The sequence below is a fragment of the Felis catus genome, chromosome E1 (assembly GCF_018350175.1).
Source record: "Felis catus isolate Fca126 chromosome E1, F.catus_Fca126_mat1.0, whole genome shotgun sequence".
NCBI lineage: Eukaryota > Metazoa > Chordata > Mammalia > Carnivora > Felidae > Felis > Felis catus.
In genome coordinates, this window is record NC_058381.1 from 45,225,639 (window position 1) to 45,245,990 (window position 20,352).

The 20,352-nt window shown below is 38.2% G+C and overlaps 1 protein-coding gene across 49 annotated transcripts in view; it reads left to right on the forward strand.

The window, feature by feature from the left end:
* EFCAB3 (EF-hand calcium binding domain 3) overlaps window positions 1-20,352 on the forward strand; it is a 460,207-nt gene that overhangs the window by 251,848 nt on the left and 188,007 nt on the right. For 48 of the 49 annotated variants that reach the window (XM_045044749.1, XM_045044748.1, XM_045044746.1 and 45 more), the window contains 7 exons: window positions 1,648-1,746; window positions 4,298-4,351; window positions 5,402-5,506; window positions 6,036-6,086; window positions 7,219-7,323; window positions 18,930-18,983; window positions 19,801-19,905. In XM_045044749.1, the coding sequence (XP_044900684.1) occupies window positions 1,648-1,746; window positions 4,298-4,351; window positions 5,402-5,506; window positions 6,036-6,086; window positions 7,219-7,323; window positions 18,930-18,983; window positions 19,801-19,905 (573 nt within the window). The remainder of the gene's footprint in view (window positions 1-1,647; window positions 1,747-4,297; window positions 4,352-5,401; window positions 5,507-6,035; window positions 6,087-7,218; window positions 7,324-18,929; window positions 18,984-19,800; window positions 19,906-20,352) is intronic. The other variant, XM_045044775.1, reaches the window with a different exon arrangement.

The following is a 20,352-nucleotide window of genomic DNA, read 5'->3' on the forward strand; positions in this document are numbered from 1 at the left end:
GGAAGGAAGTCAGGCAGGCGTGTGCAAGGGAGGAAGGTGGGAAGGAGAAAGGAAGAAGGTTTGGGACTTACTCCAAAACGTGAGCAGAAGCAGACAAAACAATCTCAGAGTAAGAGTTTAGGAAAGGACTATAATTTCTACTTCTTGGTGGAGATTACTGGTTATTGCTCTTTAGTTACACTTGCTCAGCCCTGCCCCACCTAACTTTTTCCTGGGCCTGTATATTTAACGTTTGAGGAAACAAATTCTAATTCTAACTCTGCTTTTAACTCTTTATTTTTTTTTTTAATTTTTTAATGCTTTTTTATTTTTAAGAGAGAGACCAGGAGAGACAGAGTGCGAGTGGGGGCGGGAGGGAGCAGAGAGAGAGGGAGACACAGAACCCAAAAGTAGGCTCCAGGCTCTGAGCTGTCAGCACAGAGCCCAACGTGGGGCTCGAACTCACAAACCATGAGATCATGACCTGAGCTGAGGTTGGACGCTCAACCAACTGAGCCACCCAGGTGCCCCTGCTTTTAACTCTTTAAATTGTAACTCAGCTTGTAAAGAGCTGTACATATATATTGTAGTTTTGTTCTTTGCTTGAAAATTTTAGCAGTTATGCTAGATTGTGAAGTCATTCTCTTTTAGCAGTATATTCATGTAACAGCACCAACTATTACTATCTTAAAGAGATATTTGCACCCCCATGTTCATTGCAGCATTATCTGCAATAGCCAAGACAAAGACACAACATGTCTCTTGACACATGAATGAAGAAAATAGAATAAATATATATATTTGTACATACATAATACATAATAGAATATTATTTGACCGCAGAAAAGAAGGAAAGCCTGCCATTTACAAGGATGAAACTTGAGGGCATTATGCTAAGTGAAATAAGTCAGACAGAAGAAAACAAATATTATATGATACCTCCTATGGGTGGAATCTGAAAAACCAAACTCATAGAAACAGAGACCTGATTGGTAGCTGCCAGAGGCAGGGGGTTGGGGAGAGGAATAGGTGAAGGTAGTCAAAAGGATGCAAACTTCCAGCTATAAGAGGAGTAAGTTCTGGAGATATAACGTAAGGCACACTGACTATAATTAACAACACTATCATATTTTTGGAAATTGCTAAAAGAGTAAATTTAAAAGTTCTCACCATACACACAACCAAAAATGTAACTATGTGAGATGACAGATGTGTTAACTAACCTTATTGTGGTAATTATTTTGCAGTGTATATATATACATATATTGTACACCTTAAACTTATACACTGTCATATGTCAATTATTCAATAAAACTGGGGGAGGGGCACCTGGGTGGCTCGGGGGTTGAGCGATGGACTTCGGCTCATGTCATGATCTTGCAGTTCGTGAGTTTGAGCCCCGCGTCGGGCTCTGTGCTGACAGCTCAGAGCCTGGAGCCTGCTTCGGATTCTGTGTCTCCCTCTCTCTGCCCCTTCCCTGCTCATGCTCTGTCTCTCTCTGTCTCTCACAAATGAATAAACATTAAAAAAATTTTTTAAATAAGATAAAACTGGGGGAAAGGGGGAAAACATTCATGTCTGTTAGTTGAAGATAATAATATACGTTCATGAATTTTTCTAAATATTTTGTAATCGTTCCATTTTTTCTTTCCTTTTCGTGTTTTCAAGGAGGGAAGATTGATGTAAATAACCTGGATCCTGTTTTAGAAGCCATGGAGGTCAAGCTGACAGAAAAGGAACTGAATCTGTTAAAGGATCTTCTGCGTGGTGAGCATTATAGAAAACACTGTGATTTTAAACAGATGTTGTGCTTGCAGCATTAATTTTGACTGTTTCGAAGGTTTAAATTATTTGTTGCCTGAAGGCATTTGAATAGCTTGCAGAAGACCTCAGGGGGGAAAAAGGCTGGTTTTTTTTTTTTTTTAGTTTTTTTTTTTTTAACATTTATTTATTTTTGAGAGAGAGCCAGACAGAATGTGAGTAGGGGAGGGGCAGAGAGGGAGACACATAACCCGAAGCAGGTTCCAGGCTCCAAGCTGTCAGCACAGAGCCCAATGCCCAGGAACCGTGAGGTCATGACCTGAGCTGAAGTTGATGCTTAACCGACTGAGCCACCCAGGTGCCCCAAAGGCTGTTCATTTTTGTGGCTTTAAAACCTCTCATCTATTTCTTCATACATCTTGGACTAGGGGTGGATGCTAGTGACAAGGGGAGGGATTTTTGTTGTCTGGTTTTACAAAAATAGGATCTGCAATGTGGTTTTTTGTTTTTTTTTTTCGCTGATCCATATATCACTGCCATTCACACCATGGTGCAGAACATCATCCATGAGAGGCTCCACTCCTCAGTGCCAAGGCCATCGTGTGTACCTGCCAAATACAGTCCTCTCTGTGTTCTGACCATTGAGCCGGATGGCTTATTCGCTTATAAAAGAATATGAAGATTTGACAGCCACTAAGTGCACCTGTCATTGACACAGGGTTCTCAAAACTAAAACCTAGAAATGCCACACACCTGTCTGTGCCTTCAGGAGAAAGCTCCATGTGTCAAATCTTGATAATGCAGTATGTCCCATGTAAAGAGGAGCCTGTGTAGATTGGCACATTCTGAGGAATCTGTCAGTGTAAAGTGGTAACATCTGCCTTTTTTATTTGCAAATGTAAGTGAAATGTAATTATTCAGCCATTCCTCATTTCTCTATTCATAGATATTGAGATGCTTTATTTTCTGGTCACTATAACAAAGAAAGTTAACAGAAAAATATGTATAGTATTACAATTGTTAAAAAATATATGTAATACACTTTATAAACATAAGAAAGTTCTGGAAGGCTATACACAAAACTGTTAGTAATAGGAGAGGTACTGAAGCTGAGGAGAGGTAAAAGAAGGGACCTTTACCTTTTCTTAAATGCTCTTTTTTTTTTTTAGTCTGTTACACAAAGTATGTTTTAAATTCTACTTTTTTTTTTAAATTTTTTTTTTAACGTTTATTTATTTTTGGGACAGAGAGACACAGAGCATGAACGGGGGAGGGGCAGAGAGAGAGGGAGACACAGAATCGGAAACAGGCTCCAGGCTCTGAGCCATCAGCCCAGAGCCTGACGCGGGGCTCGAACTCACGGACCGCGAGATCGTGAGCTGGCTGAAGTCGGACGCTTAACCAACTGCGCCACCCAGGCGCCCCTAAATTCTACTTTTTTAAGCTTAATTTATTTTGTTTTTAATTTAAGATGAATACATGGGGTGCCTGGGTGGCTCAGTTGGTTAAGCGTCCAACTTCGGCTCAGGTCATGATCTCACGGTTTGTGAGTTTGAGCCCTGCATCAGGGTCTGTGCTGACAGCTCAGAGCCTGAAGCCTGCTTCGGATGCTGTGTCTGTCTCTCTTTCTGCCCCTCTCCTGCTCACATTCTGTGTGTGTGTGTGTGTGTGTGTGTGTGTGTGTGTGTGTGTGTGTCTCAAAAATAAATAAACATTAAAAAATTTTTTAAAAAGATGTATACAAATGGTGTGGTAAAATGACAGGGTTTGGGCTGTGTTTTTATCTACCAATTAGGTTCAGCGGATCACTAAATTGACCATTTAAGTAACTAGTTCCTATCAAATATCCCTCACTGCTTAACACTGGTCTCTACCTGCCCATTGCATCAACATGTGGTAACACAAGAGAACAATCCTAACGAATACTGAGAGATACATAATTTTAAAAAGTGAGGAAAGTAAGATTGAAGGATTACTCAAATCACACAAAGCCACTAACGAATGTGGACTTGGCAGAGTTAGAACATTTAATAATTGAAGAAGAAAAATTGTACGTGAATAATATGTACATGAATAATATGATAGGACATTCAACATACAGTGTTTTCAATTTCAAAAGATTTTAAAGGACCTCTTGGAACAAAGTCAGTTTTTTTGGTAAAGGTTATTTTTATATGTCTCATTTCAAAGTTCAAAAGCTGTGGAGTACAATAACCTAATTTGCTCAGAAAAAAATCACATCCCAACACACTTGTAACAGTCGCCATTGAATTCATTGTTTCTTCTAAGAATCATGGAATAGTTATAACCTGAATTTTCTTAAATATTAGGTGAAATAAACTTTGACAGTTTTCATCTTTATTATTTAATAAAACCATTTAAGATCTTTTTTTTCATTATTTATTATTAAATCTTGGTCCTCATTGCTAATGAATTATTTTCCTTGGTCATCTTCTGGAACCATAAATCTTAGATTTAAAAAAAAAACCTCCTGTCCTGTGTATCTTTTTTCTGAGTCCATGTTATTGTTCTTCTCTGATTAAACTTTGTCTTACAGGCTCTAAGAAAGTTGATCTGCAAAAACTGATGGAAAAAGTAGAAGCTGTTACAGGTGAGGAAAAAGTTACCAAATGCATATGATTCTGATTCTTTACACATATTTTATATTCTTCCCTGTTACTTTATATTCCTTTTAAATTATGATATTTTGGGGCACCTGGGTAGCTCGGTCAGTTAATGTCTGACTCTTGATTTTGGTTTAGGTCATGATCTCACGGTTCGTGAGATCAAGACCCGCACCTGGCTCTGCACGGAGCCTGCTTGGGATTCTCTCTGTCCCTTTCTCTCTGCCCCTCCCCTGCTTACTCTCTCTCAAAATAAATAAGCATTAAAAATAATAGTAAATAAATTAGGCATAATTTTTAATAAACTGATTTCCTGGACTTTGGTTTTTCAGGGTTTTCTTTTTTTTTTTAAGTTTTTCTTTAAATTCTAGTTAGTTATCATATAGTGTAATATTGGTTTCAGGAGTAGAATTTAGTGATTCATCACTTATGTAACACCCAGTGCTCATCATAACAAGTGCCCCCCTTAATACCCATCACCCATTTAGCCCATCCCTTGCCCACCTCAGTTCGTTCTCCATCAACCCTCAGTTTGTTCTCTATAGTTAAGAGTTTGCCTCCCTCTCCCTTTTTTTTCTCCTTCCCCTATGTTCATCTGTGTTGTTTCTTAAATTCCACATATGACTGAAATCAGAAAGTATTTGTCTTTCTCCGGTTTGTCAATGCTTTAACAACAAAACATAGTGCCATATTTTGTTAGGCCCTATAATCTCATTTTTTCCAGATTTTTACTAAAAACATATTAGTGCGATAAAAAGAGACTAAAGTTTTATTACCTACTAGTAATCTCCCACAACAGAATATTATGAAATGCATTACTCTGCACTCTGTTATTTTGTCTCTATTATTACTAAAGTTATGGAAATAAACACTTTAATATTTTACCATAACTACAGTCAAACAGGACTCATTTGACTTTATTACAGATTGAGTAGTTGGTGCTAATAATTAAACAGTAATAAGAGATTTCATTATTATTTAGAATAATTAGATGGTTCTTTAAAATCTCACATGTTACCATTTCTGTCCTTTTAAAGGAGAGGAAATTGATGTCAATGACATGGAAACAGTTCTAGGAAACATGGGAATAGAACTCACAGATAAAGAACTCTCACAACTGGTGAAAAATCTGCCAGTTGATAGTGAGTATTTAAATAAAAATGTAGTCATACAGGGAAGTGTATTGTTAACTTGTGAAAACTTGTAAAATTGCCTCTATCTTATTGCTTGTCAGAAATAATTTTATGATTCATGTTACATAATTTTAAATGACTATTATATGTTAAAATTTTCTCTGTGCCAAATTTATCTTTAGTTTGAGAAGTAACCGTTGTATCATCATGACTCCTATCATCAGGATTCAGTTATATTACTTATAACTTTTGAGTCTATCAAGAGATGTAAAATTTAATCCAGAATAAATGAGAAAAAGAGAAAGGAGTGATCTAATAGGGGAAAATGAAAATATCACAAAAGAAAAGTAAAAGATATTTTTCAGAATGGCAGAATGTCAGTATCCCCATCCCTTATAATTTCATTGTTTGCCACTAAATCAGAAAATTTCTAAGGCAGTTCACAAAAGATGTCTTACTGAAATTGCTGATTTCTTACTAGACAGTAATGAAATTCCACATTGCTCTTCTGTGATCTGAATAGTCCTTTTCCTTACAGATGGAAAGGTCTATCGAAGAAGGTTGCTGGATGGTATAAAGTTTCTTAAAGGTAAGGGAGAAACTTAGCAAAACACAAATGAGTCTGAGATCATCACGTTTGGCATTTAGACTAATTCCTTGTGATTAAATTGTCAACTCTGCCACTTAACACATTATTATATACTTTTGTTTCTTTTGTGGATGATCGTGTTCTTTAGGAGATCATCTTTTATGTTGTAACTTGGAAAGAATTCCTGTGCTTTCTCGGGATTTTTCAAACTTTGACGGAAGTAGAAATGATCAGAGCCCAGGCGACATAGCAAAAGTAAAGGGAAAATTAGCACCTCTTCAGTTAGTTTATTCAGCAACAAAAGACTACTAATCTGACATTTAGACCAAGAGAGCAAGAGAGTGCTAGAAAGTCTCCAAGAAGCTGAAAGAACACAGGACTGAATAGATAGACAGGGAGCAGGCCAGGAAAAAGGTCATGTCTAAGCAAGGTTCCGAATACCACCTTCATGATTTCTGCCAAATCCACACACTATTTGTACTACTATTAATATTTTCACTGATACTGATTTACTTTTTACTTAAATTTTAAACAATTTTATTTTTTTTTTAATTTTTTTTTCAACGTTTATTTATTTTTGGGACAGAGAGAGACAGAGCATGAACAGGGGAGGGGCAGAGAGAGGGAGACACGGAATCGGAAACAGGCTCCAGGCTCCGAGCCATCAGCCCAGAGCCTGACACGGGGCTCAAACTCCGGGACCGCGAGATCGTGACCTGGCTGAAGTCGGACGCTTAACTGACTGCGCCACCCAGGCGCCCCATAAACAATTTTAAATGGTAATGGAAAAACAGCATGCCTTAACATAACTAGACATTAATTGTAAAAACGAACACAATGAAAATGAGACAATAGTGGTTAGAAAAGCTGGAATTGTTATCACCCTACTAGAATTCTCTGAGAAGTCATTCTGTCACCTTTCAGTTTTTATACTGGGCATGCTTATATTAAGATTAAAATTAAAACAATAAACTCAAACTCGAACTCTTTTTATTGACTCTGTCCTCCTGTAAAGATCTCATCAGGCTTTGGTTTTTTGGAGGAACATGATAACCATAATCCTCCGGAGGTCAGGGTTTATCCCACATTTTAGGGACATTAACTGTTACCTGTATACTTCTTTTTCCGTAAGGAGGGAAGATTGATTCCAGTAAAGTGGATGAAGTTTTGGGAGCTATGGGCATGGACCTCACTGAAAAGGAGCTTAAAGACATAATGCAAAATCTGCCAGTTAATGGTGAGCATTTTGGATGCCACTGAACACTCCAGAAAGACTACTTTTGTAAGCCTATTTATAACAATCATTCAAAATGCTTGTTTGACATCAAGAAGGCATTCTGAAAAGCTTGGGGAAAAAAACTCAGGTCCAAAGAAAGAACGCATCCTGTCTGTCGCTGGTTTCACACGCACACTAGAGAAAGATTTCAAGATAACTCGACTTTTTCACTCAACCTTACCTTTTTTTCCCTACAGAGTAAGGGAGAATTGTAGGTATTGCTCAAATTACAATTGAGCTCTTTGGCCACATTTGCTAATGCGTGACATCAGTATTTATAAAAAGGGTACTTAGTATAGGTGTGGCTATCTGTAATGTTGTTGTTTTTTTTCTTTGTTAATGTGGCCAGAGTATCCCTGCACTACATGGCCGCCATCTCAGCGTCTGTCTGTGTCTCACCTTCACATGGGTCCTATGGGGAAAAGTCTATTGCAGGCAACTTAAAACAGTTCTTCTCTAAATCGGTAGCCGAGTGAAGTCACAGAAGTCACAGAGCCTCCCTTCCACCAAATGCTGTTACTGAAGCAATCGCAAGACCCTGCCCAGATTCAGTCTAAGCTTTTGGTGGGAGATGTATCAGTCACACTGTAATAAGATCGTGTGGGGCGGGAAATCTATGTCTCAGCCATCCTTGAAACATATGTTCTGCCACAGCTCCTTTTACTCAGCATACGTGTTTTAGATTCATCTCTGGTGTCTGTGTCAGTGATTTGTTTTGGTGGGAGTTAAGACGGTGGAGCAGCACGGGGACCCTGAGCTTGCCTCATCCCTGAAGCGCAGCTAGATCAGCACCAAACCATGTCAAGCACCTAGGAAACTGAGCTGAGGATCAACACAACAATCTGCGTAACTTGAGCCACAGAACTCAGCAGGTACACAGTGTGGAGAGGTGGACTGGGGGAGAGAAAAGCCACGGAGGGTAGGGAGCTGTTTTTGCTGAGAGAGGACAGAGAAAAGAGAGAGGAAGAGAGCGTGGTCCATCACGATCATGGAAGAACAACACTTCCCTGAAAGTAGCTGGAGAGAAACAGAAAGAGTGAAAACACTCTCAGGGGACTGAACAAGAAATCTGCCCCCCAAAACCTATTGATGGGAAGAAAGGAGAGGGTGTCAGTACCACCAGGATTCTATAAACAGTGGAGCACAGAGCCTGAAGTTCTGGAGGCCAGTGCCTGGTGGTGCTCTGGTAAGGAAGTAGGGCAAATCCCCAGGGGCAGGTAGTGGGGTTTGACGGGTCCTTGTGCCAATAGGGAGAAGCAGTTCTCCTACTTGGGGTGCATTTGGTAGAGGCCATATGGCCTCCCCATGGGCAAAAGTCCCCACAGACCCCAGAGAGCAGCCACATTTGCTCATATTGGACGTCAGAGTGCAATGAAACCTGGAACCGGCTGTGTGTTGTGGTTTGCCATAATCCCTGACCCTCAGCCACTGCACGATTGCACAAATGTCTTCTGGGGCAAGTCAGCACCTGGCCATTGCTCAGCAAGACTCTCCCCCAGAGTTGGCACCGGTCCCAGCCTCAGGGGTCTCTCAAGTGTCTGGGGTTTTGAAACACAGCCCCATCTGAGATAAACTCTAGAGGGAAGTGCCACCTGGCAGGTGGACATCTTGGACACAGACCGGGTAGGGACAGGGAGTCGAGGAAGGCCTGAGACAAAGGAGGGGTGCTTGATTGTATCAGTGAAAGGACAAAGTTCCAATGCCAGAGACTAGGGAGCTGGGCGAAGCCACCTCTCCCTTGCACACACATGCTCACCACACTGATCCATCCCAGCAAGCTAAGCAGCGCCACCTAGTGGAGAACAGACTGTTACACCAAGCCCCACCCAACTGCGCTTCCAGGCACATCTCCTAGAAGACCAGCACAAGTCACTCCACCTGTTTAGTGTACGGACTAAAGAAGACTTCATAGTTCCAGTTCTAGGGGAAACTGGATATAACTTCATTCAGGTTTCATTCCACCTGATGGTTCATTTATTTCTTCATTTTCTTTCCTTCTGTTTTGCTTAAATTGTTTTCTGTTTTTCCTCTTTCTTGGATACAGAAAGAGAAAATTTTATTTTTATTTTTTATACCTTATTCTTTATTTTTAAAAATACTTTCTTCCATTTCATTTTCTTTAATTTTATTCTATTATATAATTTTTCTTACCTTTTTTTCCCCTTTTCTTCCCCTTTCTTGCCTCTATTCTTTTTTTTTTTTAATTTTTTTTAACGTTTATTTATTTTTGGGACAGAGAAAGACAGAGCATGAATGGGGGGGGGCAGAGAGAGAGGGAGACACAGAATAGGAAACAGGCTCCAGGCTCTGAGCCATCAGCCCAGAGCCCGACGCGGGGCTCGAACTCACGGACCGCGAGATCGTGACCTGGCTGAAGTCGGATGCTTAACTGACTGCGCCACCCAGGCGCCCCTCTTGCCTCTATTCTATCAAGCTTCTTTTAAGAAGCAGACCAAAACACATATAGGATCTAGCTTCCTTCATTTGATATTTTGTCTTCAATTTTTTAATTTTTATTTTTTATTTAATTAATTTTTCTTCCTCTAAAATGATAAAGCGAAGGAATTCACCCCAAAAGAAAGAACAAGAAGAAATGACAGCCAAGGGCTTAATCAACACAGATATAAGCCAGATGTCTGATGTAGAATTTAGAACCATGATAATAAAAACACTAGCTGGTATTGAAAAAGTAGAGAATCCCTTTCTGCAGAGATAAAAGAAGTAAAATCTAGTCAGGACATAATTAAAAATGCTATAACTGAGATGCAATCTCAAATGGATGCCACAACGGCAAAAAATGGATGAAGTGGAGAAGCAAATAGCGATACAGAAGACAAAATTACGGAGAATGATGAAGCAGAAAAAAAAGAGAGAAATATAGGCAAAAGAGCATGATACAAGACTTAGAGAACTCAGTGACTTATTAAAAAGGAATAACATCTGAATCATAGGAGTCCCAGAAGATGAAAAGAGGGGAAAGGGGCAGAAGGTTTATGTGAACAAATTATAGCAGAAAACTTTCCTAATCTGGGGAAGGACACAGACATCAAGATCCAAGAAGCACAGAAAACTCCCATTAGATTCAACAAAAACAGACCATCAACAAAGAATGTCATAGTAAAATTCACAAAATACACAGACAAGGAAAGAATTGTGAAAGCAGCAAGGGGGAAAAAAGTCGTAGATCTATAAGGTAAGACAGATCAGATTCACAGCAGACCTATCCACAGAAAATTGGCAGGCAAGAAAGGAGTGGCAGGATATATTCAACATGCTGAATAGGAAAAATACGCAGCAAAGAATTATTTATCCAGCAAGGCTGTCATTCAAAATAGAAGGAGAGAGAAAGGGCTTCCCAGACAAACATAACCAAAGGAGTTTGTGACCACTAAACCAGCCCTGCAAGAAATTTTAAGGGGGCTCTTTGGAGAAAAGATAAAACAAAAAAAGACCAAAAGCAACAAAGAATGGAAAGGACCAGAGATTATCACCAGAAACACCAACTCTACAGGCAACATGATGGCTCTAAATTCATATCTTTCAGTACTCACTCTAAATATCAATGGACTAAACACTCCAATCAAAAGACATAGGGTATCAGAATGGATAAGAAAAAAGATCCTTCTATATGCTGTTTATAAGAGATTCATTTTAGACCTAAACACACTGACAGATTGAAAGTAAGGGAATGGAGAACCATCTATCATGCTAATGGTCATCAAAAGAAAGTTGGAGTAGACATACTTATATCAGACAAACTAGATTTTAAAGTAAACGCCATAACAAGAGATGAAGAAGGTCATTATATGGTAATTAAGGAGTCTGTCCACCAAGAAGATCTAACAGTTGTAAATATTTGTGTCACCAACGTTTCCACCCAAATATGTAAATCAATCACAAACATAAATTCATTGATAATAATACCGTAATAGTAAGAGACTTCAACACCCCACTCACAACAATGGACATATCACATCAGCAGAAAATCAACAAGGAAACAATGGCTTTGAATGACACACTGGACTGAATGGACTTAACAGATATATTCAGAACTCTTCATCCTGAAGCAGCAGAATACACATTCTTCTCGAGTGCACATGGATCATTTTCCAGAGTAGATCACATGGTGGGACACAAATCAGCCCTCAATGAGTACAGAAAGATCAAAATCATACCTTGCATGATTTCACACCACAATGCTATGAAACTCAGAATCAACTAAAAGAAAAAATTTGGAAAGACCATGAATACTTGGAGTTAAAGAACATCCTACTAAAGAATGAATGGGTTAACCAGGAATTTAAAGAGGAAATTAAAAAGTACATGGAAGCCGATGAAAATGAAAACACGACAGTCTAAAACCTCTGGGATGGAGCAAAGGCAGTCACTCGAGGGAACTATATGGCAATCCAGGCCTTCCTAAAGAAGGAAGGAAGGTCTCAAATGCACAACCTAACGTTACACCTAAAAGAGCTGGGAAAAGAACAGCAAAGACAAACGAAAACAAAAACAAAAACAAAAAAATGAAAAAAAAAAACCCTAAACCAGCAGAAAAAGGGAGATAATAAAGATTAGAGCAGAAATCAATGATACTGAAATAGAAAAAAACAGTAGAACAGATCAGTGAAACCAGGAGGTGGTTCTTTAAAAGAATTAACAAAATGGATAAAACTCTAGCCAGACTGATCAAAAAGAAAAAGGAAAGGACCCAAATAAATTAAATCATGAATGAAAGAGAAGAGACCACAACCAACACTGCAGAACTACAAGCAATAGTAAGAATATCATGAGCAATTACATGCCAACAATTTGGGCAATCTGGAAGAAATGGACAAATTCCTAGAAACAAATAAACTACCAAAACTGAAGCAGGAAGAAAAGGAAATTTGAACAGACCCATAACTGGTAAAGAAATTGAATCAATAATCAAAAATCTCCCAAAAAACAGGAATCCAGAGCTGGATGGCTTTCCAGGGGAAACATTTAAAGAAGAGTTAACACCTATTCCTTTGAAGCTGTTCCAAAAAAAAAAAAAAAAAAAAAAAAAAAAATCGAAGGGAAACTTCCAAACTCATTCTACGAGGCCGGCATTACCTTGATTTCAAAACCAGGCAAAGCCCCCACTAAAAAAAGAACTACAGACCAATTTCCCTGATGAACATGGATGCAAAAATTCTCAACAAGATACTAGCCAACCAGATCCAACAATACATTAAAAGAGTTATTCATCACAATCAAGTGGGATTTATACCTGGGATACAGGACTGGTTCAATATCCACAAATCAATGTGATACATCACATTAATAAATGAAAGGATAAGGACCACATGATCCTCTCAATAGATGCAAAGAAAGCATTTGACAAAATACAGCATCCTTTCTTGATAAAAAACCCTAAAGGAAGTAGGGATAGAAGGATCATACCTCAAGATCATAAAAGCCATATATGAGAGATCCACTGCCAATATCATCCTCAATGGAGAAAAACTGAGAGCTCTCCCCCTAAGGTCAGCAACACGACAGGGGTGTCCACTCTCACCACTGTTATTCAACATAGTATTGGAAGTCATAGCCTCAGCAATCAGAAAACATGAAGAAATAAAAGCATCCAAATCAGCAAGGAGGAAGTAAAACTTTCACTCTTCAAAGATGACATGATACTCTATGTGGAAAACCCAAAAGATTTCCCCCCAAAACTGCTAGAACTGACCCATGAATTCAGCAAAGTCGCAGGACATAACATCAATGCACAGAAATCACTTGCATTTCACTACACAATAATGAAGCAGCAGAAAGAGAAATCAAGAAATCGATCCCACTTACAGTTGCACCAAAAACCATAAAATATGGAAGAATAAACCTAACCAAGGATGTGAAAAATCTATACGCTGAAAACTATAGGAAGCTTATGAAATAAATTGAAGAAAACACACACACAAAAGGAAAAATGTCCATGCTCCTGGATTGGAAGAAAAAATATTGTTAAAATGTTGATACTACCCAAAGCAATGTACATATTCAGTGCAATCCCTATCAAAATAACACCAGCATGCTTCGCAGAGCTAGAACAAACAATCCTAAAATTTGTATGGAACCAGATAAGACCCCAAATAGCCAAAGCAATCCTGAAAAAGAAAACCAAAGCTGGAGGCATCACAATTCCAGACTTCAAGCTGTATTACAAACATGTAATCATCAAGACAGTATGGTATTGGTGCAAAAACAGACACATAGATCAATGGAACAGAATAGAGAACCCAGAAATGGACCCACAAACGTATGGCCAACTGATCTTTGACAAGACAGGAAAGAATATCCAATGGAATAAAGACAATGTTTTTAGCAAATGGTGTTCGGAAACCTGGACAGCGACATTCAGAAGAAAAAACCTGGACCACTTTCTTACACCGCACACAAAAATAAACTCAAAATGGATGAAAGACAGGAAGCCATCAAAATCCTAGAGGAGAAAGTGGGAAAAAAACCTCTTTGACCTCAGCTACAGCAACTTCTTACTTGACATGTCTCCAGAGGCAAGGGAAACAAAAGCAAAAATGAACTATTGGGACCTCATTAAGCACGGCAAGGAAAACAGCACAACTAAAAGGCAACTGACGGAATGGGAGAAGGTATTTGCAAACGACATGTCAGATAAAGAGTTAGCATCCAAAATCTACAAAGAACTTATCAAACTCAACACCGAAAAAATAAATAATCCAGTGAAAAAAATAGACAAAAGACATGAATAGACATTTTTCCAAAGAAGACATCCAGATGGCTAACAGGCTTAAAAAGATACTCAGCGTCACTCATAATCAGGGAAATACAAATCAAAACCACTATGAGATACTACCTCACGCCTGTCAGAATGGCTAAAATTAACAACTCAGGCAATGACAGATGTTGGTGAGGATGTGGAGAAAGAGGAACCCTTTTGCACTGCTGGTGGGAGTGCCAACCGGTGCAGGCATTCTGGAAAACAGTATGGAGTTTCCTCAAAAAAAAAGAAAAATGGAACTACCCAGCTACAGCTGGGTAATTGCACTACTAGGTATTTATCCAAAGGATACAGGAATGCTTTTCGAAGGGGCACATACACCCCAGTGTTTATAGCAGTGCTATCAACAATAGTCAAAGTATGGAAAGAGCCCAAACATCCATCGACACATAAATGAATAAAGAAGATGTAGTACGTGTGTGTGTGTGTGTGTGTGTGTGTGTGTGTGTGTGTGTGTGTGTGTAATGGAGTGTTACTCAGTGATCAAAAAAGAATGAAATCTTGCCATTGCCATTTGCAATAACGTGGATGGAACTAGAGTGTATTATGCTAAGTGAAATTAGAGAAAGACAAATATCATATGACTTCTCTCATATGTGGAATTTAAGATAGAAAACAGATGAACACAAGAGAAGGGAAGCAAAAATAATATAAAAACAAGGAGGGGGACAAACCATAAGAGACTCTTAAATACAGAGAACAAACTGAGAGTTGGTGGAGGAGTTGTGGGTGGGGGGATGGGCTAATTGGGCCAGGGACATTAAGGCAGACACTTGTTGAGATGAGCACTAGGTGTTATATGTAGGGGATGAATCCCTGGAATCTACTCCTGAAATTATTATTGCACTATACATTGACTAACTTGGATGTAAATTTTTAAAAAATTAATAAATTTTAAAAACGAAAACAAATACGATTAAATACTTAACCAGAAAAAAAGAAAATTGAATCAGACCATAATCCATATTCAAATTCTAAATAAATGTTGATAAAATAGTAATCTTTGCTTATAGGTTTATGACTGTTATAATATTATTCATAAACTATACCTTTTGATGTCCCCTTTATATCTGTTTAATGATTTGACTCTAAGTTATACTTTGATATTAATAACTGATGGTACTGGTTTCTTTTTGCTTGTATATGTGCCTCATATATCTTTGCCCATTCCTCTGTTTTCAATCTTCTTATCATTTGGTTGAAATATATTTTGCGAAATCATCATATAGCTGGGTTTTTAAGGAACCCATCTGACAGTTGTTCCTTTTTTATTTTTTTTATTTGAAAAAAAAATTTTTTAAGCTTATTCATTCTTGAGAGAGAGAGAGACAGGCAGAGCACAAGCATGGGAGGGGCTGAGAGAAAGGGAGACACAGAATCCGAAGCTGGCTTCAGGCTCTGAGCTGTCAGCACAGAGCCTGATGCGGGTCTCGAATTCACGAACTGCAAGATCATGACCTCAGCTGAAGTCAGACACTTAACCAAGCCACCCAGGTGCCCCTATCATTCCCTTTTTTTTTTAATTTTTTTGTAATGTTTATTTATTTTTGACAGAGAGAGAGAGAGATGGAGCATGAGCGGGGGAGGGGCAGAGAGAGAGGGAGACACAGAATCTGAAACAGGCTCCAGGCTCTGAGTGGTCAGCACAGAGCCCCACGAGGGGCTCCAACTCACAGACCAGGAGATCATGACCTGAGCCGAAGTCGGACGCTCAACCGACTGAGCCACCCAGGCACCCCAATCGTTCCTTTTTTAATGAGAAATTTCAGTTTGCTCCGATTTGGTGTAATACTGGATATATTTAATTTTATTTATTTAATCTTATGTTTATTATTTATTTTCTGTTTTTTTTTCTTTTTTCTTAGGCTTATTATCACTGGTTTCTTCAAGTTGTCATTCATTATGTTTGTTTTCTTCCTAATTAATTCTGAAGTTTCAGAGGAGGGTCACATTTCATCAAGTCTTACATTTCTTTTCCTCCCATTCACTGTCATACTTACATATAATAACTATTACTGGCAATAAAATACTACTTTATTCTCCATCAAGATAGCCTTTCCAATCAAATATTTCATTTCACTTTTATCCCTTCCCTCTCACCCCCCACACAATCACAATACGGGCAAACTTTTAGAAGACTCTTATTCCTCCTACCATTTCCCCCACTCCCCACCATGAGACCTTGGGAATGTCTTTTACTTCCCCAACCACACAGTTTTAACTCCCACAAACAAACAACTCATAAAATTTCTCTTAGGGGTGTCTGGGTGGCTCATTCAGTTAAGCATCCAACTTTTGATTTCTCCTCAGGTCATGATCTCACAGTTGTGAGATTGAGCCCTGCATTGGGCTCTGCACTGAGCACAGAGCCTTCTTAAGATTCTCTCCCTCTCCCTCTGCCCCTTCTCTGCTTGCTCTGTGTGTGTGTGTGTGTGTGTGTGTGTGTGTGTTTCTCTCTCTCTCTCTCTCTCTCAATAATAAAAAAAACCTATCTTAAATAATTTCCTTTCTATTTCAAGATTCTTTATTTAGCACTTAATATTACATATTCCATAAAAGATTACTTTCAAACTTCTAGAAAAGAAGGAAGCATCTGTTTTGACATCTCTGTATTTCTACCACCTCAGGAGCATATATGTTTCTGCCCACCTATCTTCTTCCTTCGTGCTCTTTTAGGAGTCAGAGGAATTGGAATGCCCTCATGCTGGCCTCTACTGATCTTCACCAGGGTCTTCAGGATTCTAAATGCCAAGCTTTTCCCCAGATCTATTACTTTCTAGTTCTCCTCGTGCACTCTGACACCTCTCTGGTGCTTCCCTAGTTGAGAGGGGAAAGAATCCCATGCCCATTCTTCTTCCAGGACACAACCAGAGCTGAAGGCTTGACATAGCCCTGGCAGCCTAGAGAGACCAGCAGCATTTGAATTTCAAAGGCAGACAGCTTTGAGGTGGTAGTTAAAGGGATATGAGCCATGTTCCAGTCTCCATGTTCACAGAAGCCCTTCCAAAATTTTTATTAAAGTAAATACAAAAGAGTAAGAATAACATTATAAATAAAGGAAAATGATCAACTTCAGTTTAAAAAAATTCCCTTGTCACACAGATGTTTTAAATCTTACTAGTAGATTCCTCCTCTGCTGAGAGGAACTTGGAATATTTTAATGGAACAGAATTCCCTCCCAATTAGACGGCCTATGGCAGAGAGCCCTTTCATCTTGGGTCAGAATTTTCCCAGTAATAAGCCAGATGGGCAAAGGAAAGGATGAACAGAAAACCACAGTGACCCATGTACAAAGCCAGGCCAAAAATTGTAATCCTCTCCAAGGATCCCATCTCTTTTTCATGACAGACTTGATTACTTGTAATGACCCAGGTAAACCAGCACACATTTTCCATTTTGCCCTGACCTGTAGTTGGTATTGACGCAGAAGTTATTAGTGGCTAAGAACACTTTAAGAGACAAAGAATAAGGTCCAAAAATTCTCACCACAGAATTAGCAACATTATTGGTAATTGATACACTTTTCTGGTTATTCTTTGAGTATTTTGTAGGCACTCAAAAACAAGTTTGTTGAATTCATGAATAACTACATGTTACACTGTGTTTCCTATAACACTAGGTTATAGCTAGATTTTCTCATCAACATGGAGTATTATTTTACTGTGGGGAAAAAAGCACTTTTCAGAAACTAAATGATGGGAATTAGCCACTTTTCTTCCCTGAGCATAATATATTGGAAATATTGGAGTATTACTTGTTTCAGGAAATAATTGTGCTTATTATCATTCAAGCTGACATCTTTCTTCTTCTGCCTTCTTTTTTTTTAATGTTTATTTTTGAGAGAGAGATGGAGAGACAGAGCATGAGGTAGGGAGGGGCAGAGAGAGAGGGAACCACAGAATCCAAAGCAGGCTCCAGGCTCTGAGCTGTCAGCACAGAGCCTGATGCAGGACTCAAACTCATGAACCGTGAGATCATGACCTGAGCCAAAGTCAGCTGCTCAACCAACTGAGCCATCCAGGTGCCCCTCTTCGTCTACCTTCTTATGAAGGGTGTAGCAAAGGTTAAGTTTTAGTGTGTGTGCACTTGTGTGTCATGTACACGTGCGTGTGTGTGTGTATGTGTAACCAGTTTTTATATTTTTTATATTGAGGTATAACTGACATATAACATTACATTCAGGCATAATGATTCAATATTTGTATATATTGCAAAATGATTACCATATTAAGTCTAGTTAACATCCATCATAATATACAGTTACAAATATTTTTTGTTTTGATGAGAACTTTTAAGATCTCTCAGGGTAACTGGGTGGCTCAGACGATTGAGCATCTGACTCTGGATTTCAGCTCAGGTCACAATCCCAGGATATTGGGATTGAGCCCCGCATCAGGCTCCATACTGAGCTTGAAGCCTGCTTGGGATTCTCTCTCTCTCTCTCTCTCTTTCTCTCTCTCTCTCTCTCTCTCTCCCCCCTCTCTCTCTCTCTCTGCCCTTCTCCCCTGCCTGCTCTCTCTTTGTCTCTCTCTCTCTCAAAGGAAAAAAAAAACGTAAAAAAAATTAAGATCCACTCTCTTAGAACTTTCAAATATTAATATTTCAGTATTAAGTATAGTCATCATGCTGTGTATTAAACCCCATGACTTATTTTGTAACTAAATGTGTGTACCTGCAAAAGGTTAAATTTTCTAAAGCAAATAAATACTGCTAAGTTTTTCTGCTCTGTGCAACACATTTTCTTGGTCTCATTGTCATGTTTCTATCCAATTTATTCCTTGCCTTACAGTTAAAGGCAAGGTTGATCTGGAAAAGCTGATGAATGAAGTGAAATCTTTTTCGGGTAAGACATTACTTAAACATTTTTAATTAAATTCTAACCCTATGTTATATTCTGCATAGTGTTTTCCCAATATTATATCATAAATTTATTAATGTTGATATTTTACATATTTTCATGAAGTATTTCCATTCAACTTTACTTCTCCCTTTGAATTATCTAGCATTTGGCTACAAAAGAAAATGGTGATGTTTAAGTAATAATGATATTTTTTTGTAGTTTCTGCCAGTATTATATTGATCCTAACCAGTGTTTAAATCAGAGGTTTAACAAACGGGCCACCCATGAATTGAATCCAGTCTGCAGTCAAGTTTTGTAAGATAAGGCAACACTGGCCCTACATTTCCTCACAACAATAACTGATGTATTTTCTCTTGGGACAAGGCATGTGCTAGTTTCACTCATTCCTTCTTTGTCTAGGCTCCTATAAGCTTTTGAGTTAATGACTACTGGCTTGAGTAGCCAAATATAGGTAGGCACAGAATATAGGAAGATGAATAAGTTTAGAAAATATTCTGCTTTAAATAATAATCACATGATTCAACATTAAAAAGAGAAAAACAGATTAAATATCCTAAATTACTAGCCAATTATATAACCTGATTTTCTTCTATGGTGTCTTACCATTAGTCTTCGGAGGCCACTCTGTCTTTATGAAGAATCAAGGAATAAGTTTTGCCTCATTATTCTTAAACACTATTAGAATATATGAGAATATGAAAGTGAGGATGGTATTCTTATAAGTCAGCCTTTTCATTATTTTGGATCATTCTAATGTCCTAAAATTTCCATGTGTCAACAGTCCGTTTTTCTTTCAAAGGAGACAAAGTTGATGCCAATAGACTTGAAAGTGTTTTCGAAAACTTGGGGATTAAACTCACACCTAATGAACATTTGAAGTTGCTGAAGACACTGCCACTTGATGGTGAGTCTTATGGGTGCTAATTTGGTGTTTTAGAAAGACTAGTTTTGTAGAAGTATATGAAAAATTACAAAATAAACTAAAAATGCTTGAAAACTGTTAAAAAGCTAATGCAAATACACAGAAAAATCTCACCACTTGGATTTTGATTTAAAAATCATCTGTCTAAAAATAAAAAATAAAATAAAATAAATTAACAAATAAAAAAATAAAAATCATCTGTCTAAGCCTTTTCAGTTATAAGTTGCTATCAAAGGAAAAATTCATTACTCAGCCCTCAGGTTACTGATCAGCTGGATTTGTTAAAAAAAAAAAAGCATTTAAAAAAAAAAGCATTTAAAAAAAAAAGAAAAAAGAGAGAGAGGAAGGTGTCCAGTTTTCCCAGCACCAACTAATAATGTAGTTGTGTGTTTCTGCAGCATCGAATATATAGTTTATCAATAAGTGGGT